The sequence below is a fragment of the Phacochoerus africanus genome, chromosome 11 (genome assembly GCF_016906955.1).
Source record: "Phacochoerus africanus isolate WHEZ1 chromosome 11, ROS_Pafr_v1, whole genome shotgun sequence".
Taxonomy (NCBI): domain Eukaryota; kingdom Metazoa; phylum Chordata; class Mammalia; order Artiodactyla; family Suidae; genus Phacochoerus; species Phacochoerus africanus.
The window spans coordinates 51,738,905-51,759,005 of NC_062554.1; the positions used below are offsets into that span (position 1 = coordinate 51,738,905).

The 20,101-nt window shown below is 36.6% G+C and overlaps 1 protein-coding gene across 12 annotated transcripts in view; it reads left to right on the forward strand.

The window, feature by feature from the left end:
* CCDC15 (coiled-coil domain containing 15) overlaps positions 1-19,622 on the forward strand; it is a 69,294-nt gene extending 49,672 nt beyond the window's left edge. For 7 of the 12 annotated variants that reach the window (XM_047752260.1, XM_047752261.1, XM_047752264.1 and 4 more), the window contains 3 exons: positions 16,811-16,987; positions 17,721-17,869; positions 19,177-19,621. In XM_047752260.1, coding sequence (XP_047608216.1) covers positions 16,811-16,987; positions 17,721-17,869; positions 19,177-19,298 — 448 coding nt within the window. In that variant the 3' untranslated portion in view covers positions 19,299-19,621. Of the gene's footprint in view, positions 1-16,810; positions 16,988-17,720; positions 17,870-19,176 lie in introns of all 12 variants that reach the window. The other 5 variants (XM_047752257.1, XM_047752259.1, XM_047752263.1 and 2 more) reach the window with 1 other exon arrangement.
* The last annotated feature ends 479 nt before the right edge of the window (positions 19,623-20,101 follow it).

A 20,101-nucleotide genomic window follows, 5' to 3' on the forward strand; every position in this document is an offset into this window, starting at 1 on the left:
ACATCACTTTATTTTCAGGATTTTCTTCAAAATGTAAATATTGACATCTACTTGTTTAGTTGTGCACACACCCAGTGTAGCAAGTTTACAATCAATTTGCAATTTATATTCTTACTGAATATAAATATCTCTTTTATTGAAAGTCTGAGACTGGTTTCAGAATACCTTGTAGCATAACCAGGCAAACCACTATAATTGTATTCATGTCAATGCTCTGTGGAAAACCGATATTGTTGACAGGTTGATTTCCAACCTAGTTTAGTTTCTCTTGTGTATCAGCTAAAAGGTATATCTATGCAAGAAGCTTTAAACACATCAGAAGAGAATAAACTTGTTTATAGAATAATTGTTTATATCAATCTTTTTAGTTGACTTTGCCTTTTTTGTCTTTATGATCCTTTCTGAAACTACTATATGGTAGTAGTTTTTAACCTGAGAATCTGACCAAAGCTGTAGATTCTTTTCCCAGAAAAATACTTTTGTGACACTCAAGTGGAATGTCAGATTGGGAGGCAGTTAAATAGGTTTGAATCTCAGGGGAATGGTCTGTGCTGGAGCTGGAGCTTAATGAGTTACAGGAGATGGTGTATGGTAACTGAGGCAGGCAATATACGTAAAGTCACCTGGGGAGAAGGCATAGAGTAAGAAGTGGGAGAATGCCTAGATGTAGTGTATTTCTGCTTATGTACTATTACTTTTTGGAGGGCCACAAACTTTAAATATCTAAGATATTTTATTCCTTCGAATCAATTTTTGCCACATTGGGTACAATGTTGCCCTTGTTGAGAATGTACATAGTAGGTGGATTAATTGACCTGTACGCTGCCATTGACCTTAAAGAGTTATTTTGGTGGAGTGATTGATGGGTCTTCAACCCGTATTGGAGTGGGAGAGGAGATCAGGAAATAGAGACAGAAAGTCTAGACAGCTCTCTTGAGGTGTTTCACTGTGAGGAGAGGAATAGCAAGGGGAGAGGGGTAAAGGGACTGATTCCATCATTTAGTAATTGTCTCATTATCAAGACCTAAGGGGATCATGTGTTTCCTTAGCTCTTAGTTTACTGGTATAGAGCATTGTACTAGTAACTAAGCTATTCTATTGTCATTCACTTGGCTCCTTTTATATTTCACTATTGAAAACCTCAGTTTGGTTTCTTATCTACAGAAAAATCTTTTCACATTTGCCTTTTTCACAAGTTAAGGAATTATTGAACTAATCAAATACAAATGTCTTCAAAATATTTACTTTTCTTTACTGACTCTACTTGGAATAAGAGCTCTATGTATGTAGATCTCTAGCCAAGAGCACCTGTGGTCTCAGACTCATCTTTTTTTTTTTTTTTGTCTTTTGTCTTTTTAGGGCCACACCCGCAGCATATGGAGGTTCCCAGGCTAGAGATCTAATTGGAGCCGTGGCTGCTGGCCTACACCACACCACAGCAACGCCAGATCTGAGCCGAGTCTTCAACCTACACCACAGCTCACAGCAACGCCAGATCCTTAACCCACTAAGCAAGGCCAGGGATTGAACCCACAACCTCATGGTTCCTAGTCAGATTCGTTTCCACTGCACCAAAATAGGAACTCCTAGACTCATCTTTTAACTTTCGTACTCTTATAATGTTTTTCTTTCATTCTCTTGCTTATTTCATGCATTATATTTTAAGAGAGTAAAGTGACATGTTTTAAAGTCATTTGTGAAGAAGTTTATGTCTTGTTTTTCCCCACATGTCTAGTACACTGCCTTATATGCCTTTAAATCTTGATCCTTACTGGTTATAAAAACATAGCTCTCTGCTCAATTTGCAATAATGAGATTTCTTACCTCTACCCTATTACAATTTTATATTGCATTGGAGTTTGAATCATACCATAAAAGCTATATTTATGTTCTGTACCCTTTGAGGAGTACTCAATTTAGACTTATAAGAAAGAATGGCAAGTGAGAGAGAACAGTTATAAGAAAATCTTTGTTTAAAGTGGCCTTGTCACTCTGTTAAAGGTGGCCAGGGATTAGTTGTCAGAATCTGAATGGATTTAGTTCCACATACAAGTTTTTTGTACTTTTCCAGTTCCTGATCTTTCAGCCTTTGTAGTACAGCTTCCTGCTTTTTAGTATATTCTTGTGTTAATCTAACTAAAAGGAAGCCCATAATTCCCCTGGAGTAAATAGCCTGCTACAGATGGATAGAAGCCCAGAATTTTCAGCAGTCCGTGCTGTATTGAAGAGGTATGAGTATGAATTGACCTCATGCCACTGTTCAGAAAACAATAGCTCATTTGTTTCAAAGTAATTTTTAGCAACTGACATTATCAGCATGTATTTATAAGTTCTAGTTTTGAATTAGTTATATTTCTTTCTTTTTTTTTGTTGTTGTCTTTTTAGGGCTGCACCCATGGCATAATGGAGGTTCCCAGGCTAGGGGTTGAATTGTAGCTGTAGGCCTATGCCACAGCCAAGCAGTGTGGGATCTGAGCCGTGTCTGTGACCTACACTACAGCTCACAGCAATGCTGGATCCTTAACCCACTAAGCGAGGCCACGGATTGAACCCATGTCTGAGTCACGACAGAACTCCCTGCATTAGTTATATTTCTTAACAAAAGCTCTAAAGTTAGATTTTCTGAGTTTTCTCGATGAGCTTCTCATTTCCTTTCTGCTAGTAGGTATGATTAAATAAACTATATATATGAAGTATAAATTTTGATATTTTCACATGCATAATTGCTATTATTGTCAAGGTAATGAACATATGTATCATCCTAAAAAGTTTCCTTACGCCCTTAGTAATCCCTCATTTCTCCCCCTGCCCCCTTCCCTAGGAAACAGCTGGTTGGCTTTCTGTCACTATAGATTGATTTACATTTTCTGAAATCATACAACATGTACTCTTGTGCCCAGCTCCTTTTATTCAGAGTAATTATTTTGAGATTTGTCTTTGTCGTGGTATCAAGAGTTTATTCCTTTTTGTTACTGGATAGTATTCCATTGGCTGGATATACCATAGTTTATTTATCCATTCATAGGTTGATGGACATTTGGGTTGTCTCCAGTTTTGGTTATTGCACATAAAGCTGCAGTGAACATTTGTGTGCAAGTTTCTGGAAATATGTTACCTTTTCTCTTGGGTAGATACCTGGGAGTAGAGTGGATCATCATGGTATGTATATATTTCATTTTTTAAAGAAACTATCAAACTGTTTTCCAAAGTGATCGTACCACTTTATATTACCACTAGCAGTGTAGGAGAGTTCAGGTTTCCTTACGTCATCACCAACACTTGGTACAGTCAGTCTTTTTCATTTTAGCCATTTCAATAGGTATGCAGTGGTATCTCATTTTAGTACACTTCCTGAATGACTGAAGATGTTGAACATCTTTTCAAGTGTTTACTTTGTCATCTGTATATTGTTTTGGGTGAAGTATCTGTTCCAACCCAATTTTTAAATTGAGTTATTATCTTGTTATATTAAGAGTTCTTTAATATAATCTGAATACAAATCCTTTATAGATATACGCTATGCAAAGATTTTCATCTTTCAATTTGTTCCTTTATAGATTGTACTTTTGGTGTCATATTTAAGAAATCATTGCCTAACCCAAGATCACAAAAATTTTCTTTTTTGTTTTCTCCTAGAAAGATTGTAATTTTAGATTTTATTTTTAGGTCTGTAATTCATTTTGAGTTAATATTCATATATGGTGTGAAGTTTTTTTTTGTACATGGATATCCATTTGCTGAAAAGCTATTCTTTCTCCAATGCATTGCTTTTGTGCATTTGTTCAAAATCTTTTGTCCAACAAACAATAAAAGAGGAGATTGATAAGTTGGACTTCAAAATTAAAAACCGTCAAGAAAGTGAAAAAAAAAAGTGAAAAGACAACTACATAATGTGAGAAATTATTTGTAGATCATATATCTGATGAGAGTTGTATTCCGAATATATAAAAAAAGTTTACAACTCAATAATAAAAAGATAATCCAATTGAAAGTGGACCAAGGATTTAAATAGACATTTCTCCTAGGAAAATATATAAATTGCTAATAAGCACTTGAAAAGATGCTCAACATCATTAGTTCCTAGGAAATGGAAATCAAAGCTACAATGAGATACCACTTCACATGCATAAGAATGGCCATATTAAAAAAGACAGGGGAGTTCTCTGGTGGTCTAGTGGTTAGGACTCAGCACTTTCACTGTTGTGGCCTAGGTTTGATTCCCTGGTCTGGGAATTGAGATCACACATGAAACCACTGAAAAGAAAAAAAAAGGGTTGGATTTCCTACTGTGGCTCAGCAAGTAAAGAACAGAACATAGTGTCCGTGAGGATGTGGGTTTGATCCCTGGCCTCACTCAGTGGGTTAAGGATCCAGGGTTGCAGCAAGCAGCGGTATAGGTCACAGATGCAGCCTGGATCTGATGTTGCTGTGTCTGTGGCATAGGCCAGCAACTGCAGCTCCAACTTGACCCCTAGCCCAAGAACTTCTGAATGCTATGGGTGTGGCCCTGAAAAAAAAAAAAAAAAGATGGATTATAGCAAGTGTTGATGAAGATATGGAAAAATACAGTGAATTTCTATACATTGTTGCTATAATCACTTTGGAAAACAGTTGAGCAATTTCTCAAAAGGTTAAACATAGAGTTACCAGTATGACTCAGCAATTTCATTCCTGGGTCTATATCCAAAAGAACTGAACATGTACATCTACACACAAACTTACAAAAATGTTCATAGCAGCATTATTCAAAGTAACTAGGAAGTTGAAGCTTCTTGAATGCCCCCAAACCAATGACTAGATAAATAAAATGTGATATATCTATATAGTAGAATATTATCAATAAAAAGGAATTAAATACCCATGCATGCTACAACAAGGATGGACTTTGAAAACATTATTCCAAGTGAAAGAAGCCAGTCACAAAAGGCCACATATTTTGTGACCCCATTATATGAAATGTCAAGGATAGGCAAATCTATAGAGACAGAAAAATGAGTGTTTGTCTAGGTCTAGGTGGAAAGAGTGACTGCTAGTGAGTACAAGGTTTCTTTTGGGGAGGATGAAAATTGCGTAATGGTCATGTGAACTTTATGGAGTGCAAATAATACCTCAGTAAAAGTGTTAAAAATGAGTTGTTCGTATATGCGTGGATTTATTTCTGGACATTCTCTTCTGTTGTCCTGATCTATTTGTCTGTCTTTATGCTTATACCATGCTGTTCTGATTGGCATAGTTTTATAATCTTGCTTGAAATCAAATAGCTAATTTAGCCTTCCAATTTTTTCCCCCCAGAGTTGTCTTGGCTATTCTAGGCCCTCTGCATTTCCATATGAATTTTAAAATCAGTTTTTCAATTTCTCCCAAGAAACTTTGGATTTTGATTGGGATGTGTTGAATCTATAAATTGTTTGGAGAGAATTGCTATCATTAAGATGTTGAGACTTAATGATAGTGAGTCTTCCAACCCAGGAACATGTGTTTAGTTGTTCTTTAGTTTTTTTTTAGTTGTATTTTTCAGTGTATGGGTCTTTCACATTTTATGTCAGATCTATCCTAAAGTAGTTTTATTTTTAAAAACTACTGTAAACGGTATTTTTAAAAATTTTCAATTTTTGATTTTTTTTTTTGTGGTTGCTGCTACTACATGGAAATACATAGTTGATGTTTGAAGGTATGATCTTGTACTCACTTATTAATTCCATTGGATTTTTTTTTAATACAATCATGTCTTCTTCAGAGGTAGTTTTACTTCTTCTTCTTCTTTTTTTTTTTAAATTTTATGGCCACACCTGTGGTACATGGAAGTTCCCAGGCCAGGGGTTGAATCTGAGCCACAGCTACAACCCAACACTGCTGCTGTGGCAACACTGGATCCTTTTAACCCACTGTGCTGGGCCAGGGATTGAACCCACACCTCCACAGTGACCTGAGCCACTGCAATCAAGATTCTTAACCCACATGCCATGGCAGGAACTCCACAAAGGCATTTTCACTTCTTCCTTTAAATCTGGATATCTTTGATTTCTCTTTCTTGCCTAATTATACTGGCTGGGACCTCCAGAACAACACTGATTTGTAGTGATAAGAGTAGACAATCCCTAATCTTAGAAAAAAAGCATTTAGTCTTTCAACATCAAGTATGATGTTAGCTATAATATTTTCTCAGGTTCCCTTCTCTTCCTAGTTGTTGAGAATTTTTATCAGGAATGGATGTTGAATTTTGTCAATTTCTTTTTATCTCTAGTGAGATGATCACAGTTTTACTTTTTTATTTTGTTAATATGGTGGTTAACATTGCTTTTTTTTTTTTTTTTTTTTTGTCTTTTTGCTATTTCTTGGGCTGCTCCCGCGGCTATGGAGGTTCCCAGGGTAGGGGTTGAATCGGAGCTGTGGCCGCCAGCCTACGCCAGAGCCACAGCAATGCAGGATCCAAGCCGCTTCTGCAACCTACACCACAGCTCACAGCAACACCGGATTGTTAACCCACTGAGCAAGGGCAGGGACCGAACCCGCAACCTCATGGTTCCTAGTCGGATTCGTTAACCACTGCGCCACGACGGGAACTCCCACATTGCTTTTTGATTGTTAAACCAACCCTGTATTCCTGGGGTTATGCACCACTTGGTAATAATGTATTATCCTTTTAATATATTATTTGATTTGATTTGCTAAAAATTTTGTTTAGAACTTACTTCTGTGTTCTAAGAGATATTGGCTTGTAGTTCTCTTGTAGTATCTTTGGTTTTGTTTTCCAGGAAACACTAGCCTATTCATAGAATGGATTGGGAAGTATTTGCTCTAATTTAAGAGGAAGAGTTTATGCAGAATTGGTATTGTGCTTTCCTTAACTTTTTGGTAGAATTTGCCAGTGAATCTCCCTGGTTCTGGACTTTTCATTGTGGAAATGCTGTTAACAACAGTTTTCACATTGATAATAGATGTAGGACTGATCAGTTTTTTGTTTGTTTGTTTGTTTTTGTTTTTTTCCTACATGAGGCTTTAGTAGTTTGTCTCTGTGGACAAATTTGTCATTTCACCTAAGTTGTATAATTTATTTGGTAAGAATTGTTCTTAGTATTTTCCTATTGCCCTTTTAATATCTGTAGAATCTGTAGTGGTTTTATTTCTCTTAAGCTTTTAATCTTTAATTGGTGTCTTTGCTCTTTTTTTCATGATCAGATAAGGTCAAGATTTATCAATTTTATTGATCTTCTCAAAGCCCTAGCTTTTGGTCATTATTTTTTTTTCTATTCTTTTTTCTAGTTCATTTATCAATCTTTATCATTTCTTTCCACTGCTTACATTAGGTTTAATTTCCTCTGCTTTTTTAGGTTTTTTTAGGTAGACAATTAGGACATTGATTCGATAACTTCCTTTTTTAGTAGGCATTTAGTGCCATAAATTTTACACTAAATACTCTTTAGTAGCACTTAATAAATTCATTTTCATTTGGTTCAAAACCTTCTAATTTCTCCTTTTTTCATCTTTGATCATGAGTCATATAATTTACAAGTATCGAGATTTTTCAAGGATCTTTCTGTTATTGATTTCTAATTCCATTGTGCTCTGTATGTCTTGAATCCTTTTGAATTTACTGACACTTGTTTTATGGCTCAGAATTTGATTTATCATGGTAAATGTTCAATAACCTTACAATAGAAGAATGTGTATTCTGTTGTTCCATAAGTGTGTATTTTGCTATTCTATAAATGTTGTGGAGTATTTTATAAATGTTCATTAGGTCAAGTTGGTTGATGATGTTGATCAAATTTTTATCTTTGCCATTTTAATGCCTACTTATTCTATCAATAATTGAGATGGGATATTAAAAATCTCTGCCTGAAACTGTGGATTTGGTGTATCTTTTTGCAGTGCCATCAGTCTTTGCTTCATGTATTTTGAAGCTGTATTACTAGATACATAAATATTTGGGATTGTTGTGTCTCTTCAGTTGTCTCCATAATTATGAAGTGATCTTCTTCATCTCTGATAATTTGTTCTGAAGTCTACATTGCCTGATATTAATATAGCCACTCCAACCTTCTTTTAACTTGTGTTAGCATTTCTTTTATATTGCTTTATTTTTAATCTATTTGTTTATATTTAAAGTGCATTTCTAATCTCATAGTGTTGCAATTAGAAAAGATGCTTGATATGATTTCAGTTTTCTTAAATGTACTGAGGCTTGATTTGTGGCCCAACATGTGATCTCTCCTGGAGAATGGTCCAAGTGCACTTGAGAAGAATGTGGATTCTGCTGCTTTCAGATGGAATGTTCTATAAGTATCAACACTATGATATTAGAAATCAATTACAAGGGAAAAAACTGTAAAAAATACAGAAACATGTTTAGTTAAACATAATGCTACTAAACAACCAAAGGATCACTGAAGAAATCAAAGAGGAAATCAAAAAGTACCTAGAGACAAATGTCAGTGCAGCAAAAGCAGTTCTAAGAGGGAAGATTATAGCAAAACAACCTTATTTCAGGAAACAAGAAAAATCTCAAATAACCTAATCTTACATCAAAAACAACTAGAGAAAGAAAAACAAAACCCAAAGTTAGTAGAAGGAAAGAAATCATAAAGATCAGAGTAGAAGTAAATGAAATAGAGATGAAGAAAACAATAGAAAAGATGAATGAAACTAAAAGCTGGTCTTTGAAAGGTTTATCAACAAAATTGATAAACCTTTAGCCAGACTCATCAAGAAATAAAAGGAGAATAAGTCCAGATACCATCCACTCCAACTCCTACTCATTGTGGACACTGTTGGACACCTTCTATACCATTCCCTTGCAGCAACTTTTTGGGCAGTAATACCTGGTTGTAAGACTACCTTGGAAGGGATAGCATCTAAAATAACTCATCCTACACTATTTAACTTCTAAGTTGGCTGGAAAAATAATGTTAACCAGGGCGACACTGGCTTTCTGCCCTCACAGCACAGAAGGGACAGCTAGCTAGGTGTTTTACTGCTCCCATAGACAGGCCTACACCCTATCTCAGCAGGAAGTAGTTACTAAACAGTCATCACCCCATATCCACCTTCAAGCATAAAGGGTATAAAAGAGTTGGAGGGGGAAATGATAGGGATAGAGTAGGATAGTTACACAGGTAGTTGTAGAAGTCCTGATAGGGGACCAGAGATACAGAGAGAAATCTAGGGAACTTTGGGATAAGTTAATGGTCACTCAAGAAAGCTATCAGAACATCATGGAATGAAACAGGCTTGCTTAACTACAAAACCATAAATAAGAGCACGAGATGTGCCTCCAGTCATTAAATGAAAAATAAAATGAGGCCCGCATTCAAGTTCAGCAAGTTAATGATCCTTGGGACCAAAGACAGGAATTTAAGGGAAAGATGACATTCCAAAGTATCCTGAGATGATTGAACATATTTTAGTGTATGTTACCACCTTCTGTTGATTTGAATAAGCGCCTTGACAGTCCTAGTTTGACCTCATATGGTCAAACACTCTCTTACCCAATACTAAGGAGGAGCTATTGATGTAAGCCTGACATCTACTAATCTACTCGAAGAATGAGGAAGAAGTCCGCACTTTGCTTGGATTATAAATATGTAGTCCACATAATCCTTGGGGCAGAACCTCCTCGTTTGCCCACTTGTGTCCCTCACAAGCATCCTATCTTAATAAATGTATTTTTGGCCTATCAAAAAAAAAAAAAAGAAAAGAAAAGAAAAACAAAGGGAGAAGGCTCAAATCAATAAAATTAGAAATAAAAAACTGATAGCACAAAAATACAAAGGATAAGAGACTGTTAAAAACAACTCTGTGCCAATAAAATGGACAACCTAAAAGAAATGGACAAATTCTTAGAAAGATAGTCTTCTAAGACTGAGTCAAGAAGAAATAGAAAATAGGAACAAACCAAGCACAAGTGCTGAAATTGAAACAGTGATTAAAAACTTCCAACCAACAAAAGTTCATGACCAGATTGCTACACAGATGAATTCTGTCAAACATTCAGAGACGAGTTAACATGTGTCCTTCTGAAACGCTTCCAAAAAATTGCAGAAGGAACACTTGCAAGCTTATTCTATGAGGCCATCATCATCGTGGTAACCAGAATCAAGGATACCATACACACACAGAAAGAAAATTATAAAGTTCATTTCTTGTCAGCAGCATGTAGTTGGGTCATGATTTTTGTCAAGTCTGACAGTTTCTTCCTTTTAATTGAGGTATTTAGACCACTTACTTACTTTTTTTTCTTTTTACAGCCACACTTGCAGGATATGGAAATTCCTGGGCCTGGGTCAAATCAGAGCTGTAGCTGGGGTCTACGCCATAGCCATGGCAACAGTGGATCCTTAACCCACTGAGCCAGGCTAGGACTTGAACTAAATCCTCACAGAAAAAATGTCAGGTCCTTAAACCACTGAGCCACAATGGGAACTGCATAGACTGTTTACTTTTAATGTGGTTATTGGTAGAGTTTGATCTAAGTATATTATCTTGCTATTTGTCCCATCTGTTCTTTCTTCACCTTTTTCTCTTTTTATGCCTTCTTTTGTGTTTTTATAATCCTGTGATATATTTTGATTTTATAGTAGTTGTGATGTTTTTATTTTATTGGTTCTAGGATTTATAGTGTACATCTCTAACTTTTCACAGTTTACCTTCAGATGATATTGTACTTCTTCAAATTTAATATACAAATCTTAATATAAGAATCATACACTGCGGTGATGCTGAAAAAATGAGTGAGCAAAAACTTCCCAGGTGGGATGGCACTTGACCTAGTGAGCAACCTTGCTCCTTCCCAGGAATGATGGTTCAGGATTTTTACCTCTCTTCCTAAGGCCCTAGGATGCCCAGATCCCTGAGATATGGACTGACCACATGTGCCAATGCTATTTGTGAAATGTATGATCTTTCTAAATAACTAAATGGATTTTGGGCGTTTTTGACTTACATTTTAAACCAGATCCTAGAGCCAGCTGATATTCTAAAACTCTGGAGAATGGAATCAATAAATGTATCAATACAATACATTGAATCAATAAGTGTATCAATACACAGAATAAGCGTATCAGCACTGTATACAATAGCCAAGACATGGAAGCAACCTAAATGTCCATCGACAGAGGAGTGGATAAAGAAGATGTGGTACATATACACAATGGAGGATTACTCAGTCATTAAAAGGAAAGAAATAACGGCATTCACAGCAACATGGATGGACCTAGAAATTATCATGCTGAGTGACTCATTGTCAGTCAGATAATGAGACACCAACATCAAATGCTATCACTTACATGTGGAATCTAAAAAAAGGACACAATAAACTTCTTTGCAGAACAGATACTGACTCACAGACTTTGAAAAACTTACAGTTTCCAAATGAGACAGGTTGTGGGGTGGGAGGATGCTCTGAGGGTTTGGGATGGAAATGCTGTAAATTTTGGTTGTGATAATTGTTGGACACCTATAAATGTAATAAAATTCATTAAATAATTAAAAACAACAAAACAACAACAACAAAATAAGTGTATCAATAAATGGAGCCTCCCTTACATCATATGCTAGATAATGGAAGATGGCAAATATCTGACATCTACTCTCCCTCGCTTTTTTTTTCTTTTCTTTTCTTTTTTTTTTTTTCTTTTTAGGGCCGTACCCACGGCCTATGGAGGCTCTCAGGCTAGGGGTCTAATCAGAGCTACAGCTGCTGGCCTACACCACAGCCACAGCAACATGGGATCCAAGCCACATCTGCAGCCTACACCACAGCTGTCACAGCAACGCCAGATCCTTAACCCACTGAGCGAGGCCAGGGATCGAACCCACAACCTCATGGTTCCTAGTCGGGTTCGTTAACCACTGAGCCACGACGGGAACTCTGATACTGCATTTTTTATGCCTTGAAGGTATATGGTAACTCTGTGTCGAGCAAGTCTATTGGTGCTGTTTTTCCAATAGCATTCATTTTTAATTGCAGTATGTACATTGTGTTATTATGTACTTAAAAGACTATGGTGTAGTGTAAACAGAACTTTTATATGCACTGGGAAACCAAAAAATTCATGCAACTTGTTTTACTGTGATATTCCCTTTATTGCAGTGGTCTGGAACTGAACCTGCCATATCTCTAGGTTATGCTTGTACTGAGGATGGATTCTTTCAGTTTTTGTGTGTCTAAAAACAACTATATTTCATTTTTCCCCTTCATTTGTTCTTTATATATGTGACATATACTTTTTTGTGCGTGTGGTTAAAAAACACAGGTAAAATTTACCATTGTAACCATTTTTAAGTGTACAGATCAGTAGTGTTAATAAATGAATAAACGTATTCACATTGTTATGAATATGGTTGAGGTGATATCTCACTGAGATTTTGGTTTGCATTTTCCTCATGATTAGTGATGTTAAGCACCTTTTCATATATTTGTTGATTATTTATAGATCATCTTTGGATAAAAGTCTATTCAATCTCTTACCCATTTTTAATTGGATTAATTGCTTTTTTGTGCTCCTTTTAATTTGGTTTTTTTCCCTGTGGTTTATTTTGGATAATTTCAATTAGTATGCTTTTGGATTTAGTTCTGCAACATTTAGTCTGCTGGTGATCCCACCCAGTGTATTTTTTTAAATAAAGAACTTATTTTTATTGGGCAGTTTAGTTTCACAGCAAAATTGAGAGGACGGTAGAGCTATTTCCCATGTGTACTCCCTGCCCCCTGACATTCAAAGCCTCCTCCATCATCAACATCCCCCACCAGTGTGGTACATTTGTGAAAAAGTAAACCTACACAGACACATCATTATCACCCAAAATCTCACTCAGTATTATACGTTTATGGGTTTGGGCAAATGTATAATGACATGTATCCATCATTAGAGTGTCATACAGAATAATTTTACTACTCAAAAAGTCCTTTATCCTTTGCCTATTCATCCTTTCCCTCCCTCCATTCCCAGCCTCTAGTAACCACTGATCTTTCACTGTCTCCATTGTTTTGCTATTTCCAGAATGTCATATGGATGGAATCATACACTATATAGTCTTTTGGGATTGGCTTCTTTCACTTGGTAATATACATTTAAGTTCCACATCTCTTCATGGCTTGATAGGTCATTTCTTTTTAGTTCTGAATAATATTTCATTGTTTGGATATACACAGCTGCTTATTTAGCCATTCATTCATCTACTGAAGGACATCATGGTTTCTTCCAAGATTTAGCAGTTATAAACAAAGCTGTTTTAAATGTTTTGTGTGGACATAGGTTTTCAACTCCTTTGGGTAAATACCAAGGAGTGCGATTGCTGAATCATATGGTATTAAGTTTTGTCAAGTACTTTCTCTGTATCTATTTATAGGATCTTTTGATTTTTCTTATTTAGCTTGTTAATGTGATCTATTACATTAATTGATTTTCCATGTTGAATCAACCTTGCATTCTTGGCATAAATTCTACTTGGTTGTGGTATGAAATATATATACATTGTTGGATTTGATTTGCTAATATTTTTGCCTCTATGTTCATGAGAAATATTGGTCTGTAGTCTTGTAATATCTCTCTGGTGTTGGTTTTGGAGTAATGCTGACCTCATAGGATGAGTTAAGAAGTGTTCTTTCTGAAAGAGATTAAAGAGAATTGGCATAATTTGTTCCTTAATTTTTGGTCTACCCATCTGGGCCTACTACTTTCTTTTTTGGAAGTTTACTAATTATTAATTCCACTTCTTAAAATATGGGCTTATTCTCCGGTGCATTTTTCTCTCAGAAATTGTAGTTTTCATCTTGAGAAGTCGATTTCAGTCTATTTTTATGTCTAAACTTTTTGAACATATAAGATATAGTCGTACTATTTTTTTTTTTCTGGTACCTGTGGCATGTGCAAGTTCCTGGGCCAGGGAATGAACTCATGCCACAGTTGCAGCCTGTTCCACAGCTGCGGCAACACTGGATCCTTAACTCACTATACCACATGGGAACTTCCTCGTACTATCTGTTTTAATGTCCTTCTGTGCTAATTCTAATAACTGCACATTCTAGTTGATTTTGATTAATTGATTAGTCTCTTCATTATGAACTGTATTTTCCTGCCTCTTTTGCATTCCTGGTAATCTTTGACTTGATGTCCAACATTGTGCATTTACCCCTGGGTGACGGGATATCTTCGTACTCTCATAAATTTTCCTGAGCTTTGTTTTGGGATGCAAAACAAAGTTACTTTAGAGCTTTGCCTTTATAATGCTGGGTGTGTCTGGAGCAGTGCTTAGTCTAGGACTAATCATTATTCCCCACTAGTAAGGTAAAATCTTCAGAAAACTCTACCCAATGTTCTATGCATTATGAATTTTTCCAAGTCTTGACTGGTGAGAACAGGCTCTATTCCTGCTCTGTGTGAGGGCAGTACCCTGTTCCCTATTCTCTTTTGGATGGTTCTGTTCCTAGCCTCAGGTCATTTCCTCACATATGAGCACAGTGTCCTACTGTGTATTGGGAGACTGTCTGTAGATCTCTGGAGTGCTTTCTTTGAGCAGCTCTCTCCCCTTGGTATTCTTAGGAACTCTAGTTGCTTCTGTGTCCTTGGACTTTGGCTTTCATCTCCTGAACTCTGGGAGCCTACCAGGCTCCACCTTGTTTTCTGTGCCATATGCTGCTGCCTGGAAACTTTTGTGGTTAAGTTGGGCACTTGGAGGGCTCACTTCATTTGTTTTCATTTGTCTTTGATCTGTCAAGGATCACTGTATTTTGTGGCCTGATATCCAGTGTCTTGAAAACCATTGTTTTTTGTATTTGGTCTGGTTGGTTTCTGGGTTGATTTGTTTATGTATTCATTTGGTTGTTTAAAGTGGGAGGGCAAATTCAGTCCCTGTTACTCATTTTAGCCTAAAGTAGAAGTCCTGTCTACTTGTAGTTTTAACCTGAGAAAGCTCTTATATTAGAATTCTTACAGAAAAACTTTTAAGTAACCATTGGCCTTTTCCATTTGGGAGACTATATGTACACATGAGCTATAGGACAAACTAAAATCAGCCAGCTGGGATTTTTGAGGCTTTTCTAGGGGCATTAAACTTGATTTCCTGACTCCCCTATTTCTGATTTTCTGATTTCTGACTTCTATTTCTTTTTTTAATTATTTTTTTATTATTCAAATGAATTTATCACATCTGTAGTTGTATAATGATCATAACAATCTGACTTCACAGGATTTTCATCCCACAGCCCAAGCATATCCCCCCACCCCCCAAACTGTCTCCTCTGGAGACCATAAGTTTTTCAATGTCTGTGAGTCAGCATCTGTTCTGCAAAGAAGTTCAGTGTGTCCTTTTTTCAGATTCCACATGTCAATAAAAGCATTTGATGTTGGTGTCTCATTGTATGGCTGACTTCACTTAGCATGATAGTTTCTAGGTCCATCCATGTTGCAAAAAATGCTGGTATTTCGTTCTTTCTAATGGCTGAGTAATATTCCCTTGTGTATATGTACCACATCTTCTTGATCCACTCCTCTGTCGATGGACATTTAGGTTGTTCCCATGTTTTGGCTATTGTAAATAGTGCTGCAATGAACATCAGAGTACATATGTCTTTGTGAGTCATGGTTTTCTCTGGGTAGATGCCCAGGATTGGGATTGCTGGATCAAATGGTAGTTCTAGGTTTAGTTTTCTGAGAAATCTCCATACTGCTTTCCACAGTGGTTGCACCAATTTACAATCCCACCAACAGTGTACTAGTGTTCCTTTTTCTCCACACCCTCTCCAGCACTTATTGTTTGTACACTTTTGGATGATGGCCATTCTGGCTGGTAAGGTGGTACCTCAGAGAGGTTTTGATTTGCATCTCTCTAATAATGAGTGATGTTGAACATCTTTTCATATGTTTCTCTGCCATCTGTATGTTTTCTTTGGAGAACTGTCTGTTTAGATCTTCTGCCCATTTTTTGATGGGGTTGTTTGTTTTTTGGGTATGGAGCTGCAGAAGTTGTTTCTAAATTTTGGAGATTAATCCCTTGTCAGTCGATTCACTTGCAAAAGTTTTCTCCCATTCTGTGGGTTGTCTTTTTGTGTTGTTTAGGGTTTCCTTTGCTGTGCAGAAACTTTGAAGTTTGATTAGGTCCCATTTGTTTATTTTTTGTTTTTGTTGTCAATTCTCTGATAGGTGGATCTGAGAAGATGTTGCTGTCGTTTATGTCAGAGAGTGTTTGGCCTATGTTTTCCTCTAGGAGTTTGATAGTGTCTGGTCTTATATGTAGGTCTTTAATCCATTTTGAGTTTATTTTTGTGTAGGGTGTTAGGGAGTGTTCTAATTTCATTCTTTCCCATGTGGCTGTCCAGTTTTCCCAGCACCACTTATTGAACAAACTGTTCTTTCTCCATTGTATATTCTTGCCTCCTTTGTCATAGATGAGTTGGCTGTAGGTACGAGGGTTGAATTCTGGACTTTCTATCCTGTTCCACTGATCTGTATTTCTGTCTTTGGGCCAGTACCATGCGGTTTTGATGATTGTTGCTTTGTAGTATAGTCTGAAGTCCAGGAGCCTGATTCCTCCAGCTCCATTTTTCTTTTTCAGGATGTCTTTGGCTATTCTGGGTCTTTTGTGCTTCCAAGCAAACTTTAAAATATTTTGTTCGAGTTCTGTGAAAAATGTCCTTGGTGATTTGATAGGGATAGCATTGAATCTGTAGATTGCCTTAGGTAGTATAGTCATTTTGATAATATTAACTCTTCCAATCCACAAGCATGGTATATCTTTCCATCTATTTGTGTCTATGATTTCAATTTCTGATTTTATGAAATTCCTAACCATGTTATGATTTTATTCTCAGAATTAAGAAAAAGAAAGAGCAGCAACGTTATGCTGAAGAGCAGAGAATATTAAGAATGAATTTTCATGAAGAGCCGTATTCAGGGGAGAAGATGAGTGAGATATTAGCCCAGCTACAGCTTGAAGAAATAAAAGGAGCCAAAGAAAAACAACAACAGAAAGAAAAGGAATACCAAAGGTAATTTGAACAGTTCTTTTTTTTTTTTTCCTTTGCTTTCTAGGGCTGCACCTGAGGCATATGGAAGTTCCCAGGCTAAGGGTTGAATCAGAGCTACAATCACCCGCCTACACCACAGCCACAGCAACACCAGATCCAAGCCACTTCTTCGACCTACACCACAGCTCACGGTAACAGCAGATCCTTGACCCACTGAATGAGGCTGGGGATTGAACTTGCATCCTCATGGATACTAGTCGGGTTTGTTTCCACTGAGCCACAATGGGAACTCCCAGTTTGAACAGTTACGCATGAAATTCTGGCTCTAGAGGAGACTTAGGAAGTCAGTGTTCTCATTTTCCTTAAAAATAAAAGTTTGCTGGGAGTTCGCTGTTGGCCTAACAGCTAAAGGATCTAGTGTTGTCACTGCTGTGGCTCAGGTCACTGCTAGGGCATGGGTTTGATCCCTGACCCAGGAACATCTCCATGCCATGGGTGTGGCAAAAAAAAAAAAAAAAAGTTGATTGTCTTCTCATACCTTTGGAGTTCATCAAAACTTTATCAGATTTCTTGATTGCCCAATACCTATTGGGAATAGCACTACATTTTTCTTAGTGCTGCTTTCCAGTACAAAGAGGAAGAGTTGAGGCACAGATATGAAATAGTTTTAATAGTTAAAGCTGGTAATAAAGTAAGGACTCATGTTCATTCTCTTCCTAGTGGTTCACTTTGCCTGCATACTGTATTTTTATAGATATGTAGAAGCTTTAAGAGCCCAGATTCAGGAGAAAATGCAGCTGTATGATATTACTTTACCTCCACTATGCTGCTGTGGTCCTGATTTTTGGGATGCTCATCCTGATACCTGTGCCAACAATTGTATTTTCTATAAAAACCACAGAGGTAAGTCTCCTTAAGGAATGATTAGGGTCTGGTGGCAATTAAAAGACAACAACAATAAAAGTAGTGATTGTAGTAATTTAGCATATATTGATGAAGCACTTAATATACATCAGAGACTATTATACCTCCTTTACAGAAAAGCTCTGAAGCAATAAAAATAATTATTGTGAGTTATATTTCTCCTTGAGATCTATTATCTTCTTGTCTCCATTTATGTTGGGGAAATATTTCTAGCTCATTTCATAGTAGGGAGACTAGAGTTTCAGGTTATCCTGTAAATGAACAATATTAGAGCTTGCTTTTTATGGCCATCTAAGTTAGGCCTCTGTCCAGTTGAATTCCTTGTTATCCAAATACTTATAGACTTATTATTTACATCCACACATATGCATTATTTTTATATATATCTACATTAGACTGCCCAGTTCTGCTAGGAGTCACTGAGGAAAATGAGGACCAATATAAACTCTATTAGGGGTCCTAGCTAAAGAAAATGGAGTCCTTCTTATTGTCACTAATATTTCTGTTTCCTGTCTGTCCTTAAATATGTTTATTTGCATGGTGTAGAGATTATATAGGCTTTGTGTACACTCCAAAAATACTGCCAGTATATGTATTCCTAGTGCCCTATCTGTGTGATAAGAGCTGCTTATCAGTCCTGTTCATTACAGTAAAAAATACATGGCGTATTTAGCATATTTTCTCTCTGGCCTCAGGCAACACTCCAGCCTTATCGAACTTGCTATTTTCCAGTACCTACCACATTTTTTAAAACCTTTGGCACCCCACATACTCATTTCTTTACCTAGAATACCTTCTTTAATTTTATTAATTCTTCAAGACCATCTTAAATGTTACCACGCCTAGAAATCGTTTCCATCCTCTCCTAGTTTTTCTTTTATTCTGAACTTCATTTTTAGATGATGTTTTGTATGCTTCTGATTTAGAAATATTACACTACAGTTTAATTTTTGTGTCCATTCGCTCTGTTAATGCAGAGCCGTCATATGACTCAGCAAACACCCTCCTGGGTATGTACCCAAGAGAAATGAAAACAGATATTCACTGAAAAAAATGTAAACAATTGCTCATAGCAGCATTTTTCATAATAGTTAATTAGTAGAAACAGCCCAAATGTACATAAACTGATGACAGAGTACTTGCATGTGCTAAGTACTCAATATTTATTCAATGGATTGTTAAAGTTAATACCCATGAGACTGAGGAGAGAAGTGGTACAAGTACAGGTAGGGAAAATGGTTTAGAATCTGACTTCATTCATCACTGTGCAAACTTTTTTTTTACAGCATATACCCGGGCACTACATTCAGTCATCAATTCCTGTGATTTCCCTGAGGGGAACTCAACTCTTCGAGTTGCCATTCGTAATTTTGCTTCTGCACGCAGACGGACTTTGAAAAATCTGTAATAAGAATCTGAAATCAACTGTTACTATCCTAACCTTCATTTAAAATCAACCCTGAGAGATTATTTCAGAAAAGCTGTTAAAGTTTTTAAGGTGTGTAATCTGGAAAGAAAGACTGTCCCACATAACAGCTCTCTCTATAATTAGATCGTAACCATTGTTTACCTCTGTGCTTGGGACCAAGATTGACCGTTGGCTTACAGACTTGTCTCTTTGCTATAAACCATATGGAGCATATTGTTTGAAAAATGATCAGCCAGGAGTTCCCACTGTGGTACTACTGACATTGTCTCTGAGGCAACACAGATTTGATCCCTGGCCCAGCACAGTGCTTTAAGGATCTGGTGTGGCCACAACTGCAGCATAGGTCACAGCTGTGGCTTGGATTTGATCCCTGGTCAGGGAACTTCCATGTGCTGTGGGTGTGGTGGAAAAAGAGAAAAATAAGTAAAAATGATTGGTCAGAATGGAAAGATTTCTTTCACTTTGCTCTGATTGGAAGAGGTTATAGAAATCTTCGAGATTATCACATTTATTGTCTTTCTATAACTGTATCTTTCAAATTGAAAATATTTGGATAAAGCAGAAAAGATGATGAAATGAATTTCTGAGCATTAGTGGCCATCTATATTGCTGTAAACTTTTCTAGTTGTATATAACAATTATAGATGAGAACAATCCTAATTTGATGCATTTTTTTCTCAAAATTTTTTCTCTTATTTTTTAATTTATTTCTGCCTATTCAGGAACAATGGACATAGGACTTTTAAATGTCTAATTTTTATTGCCTCCCCCAAAGCAAAATA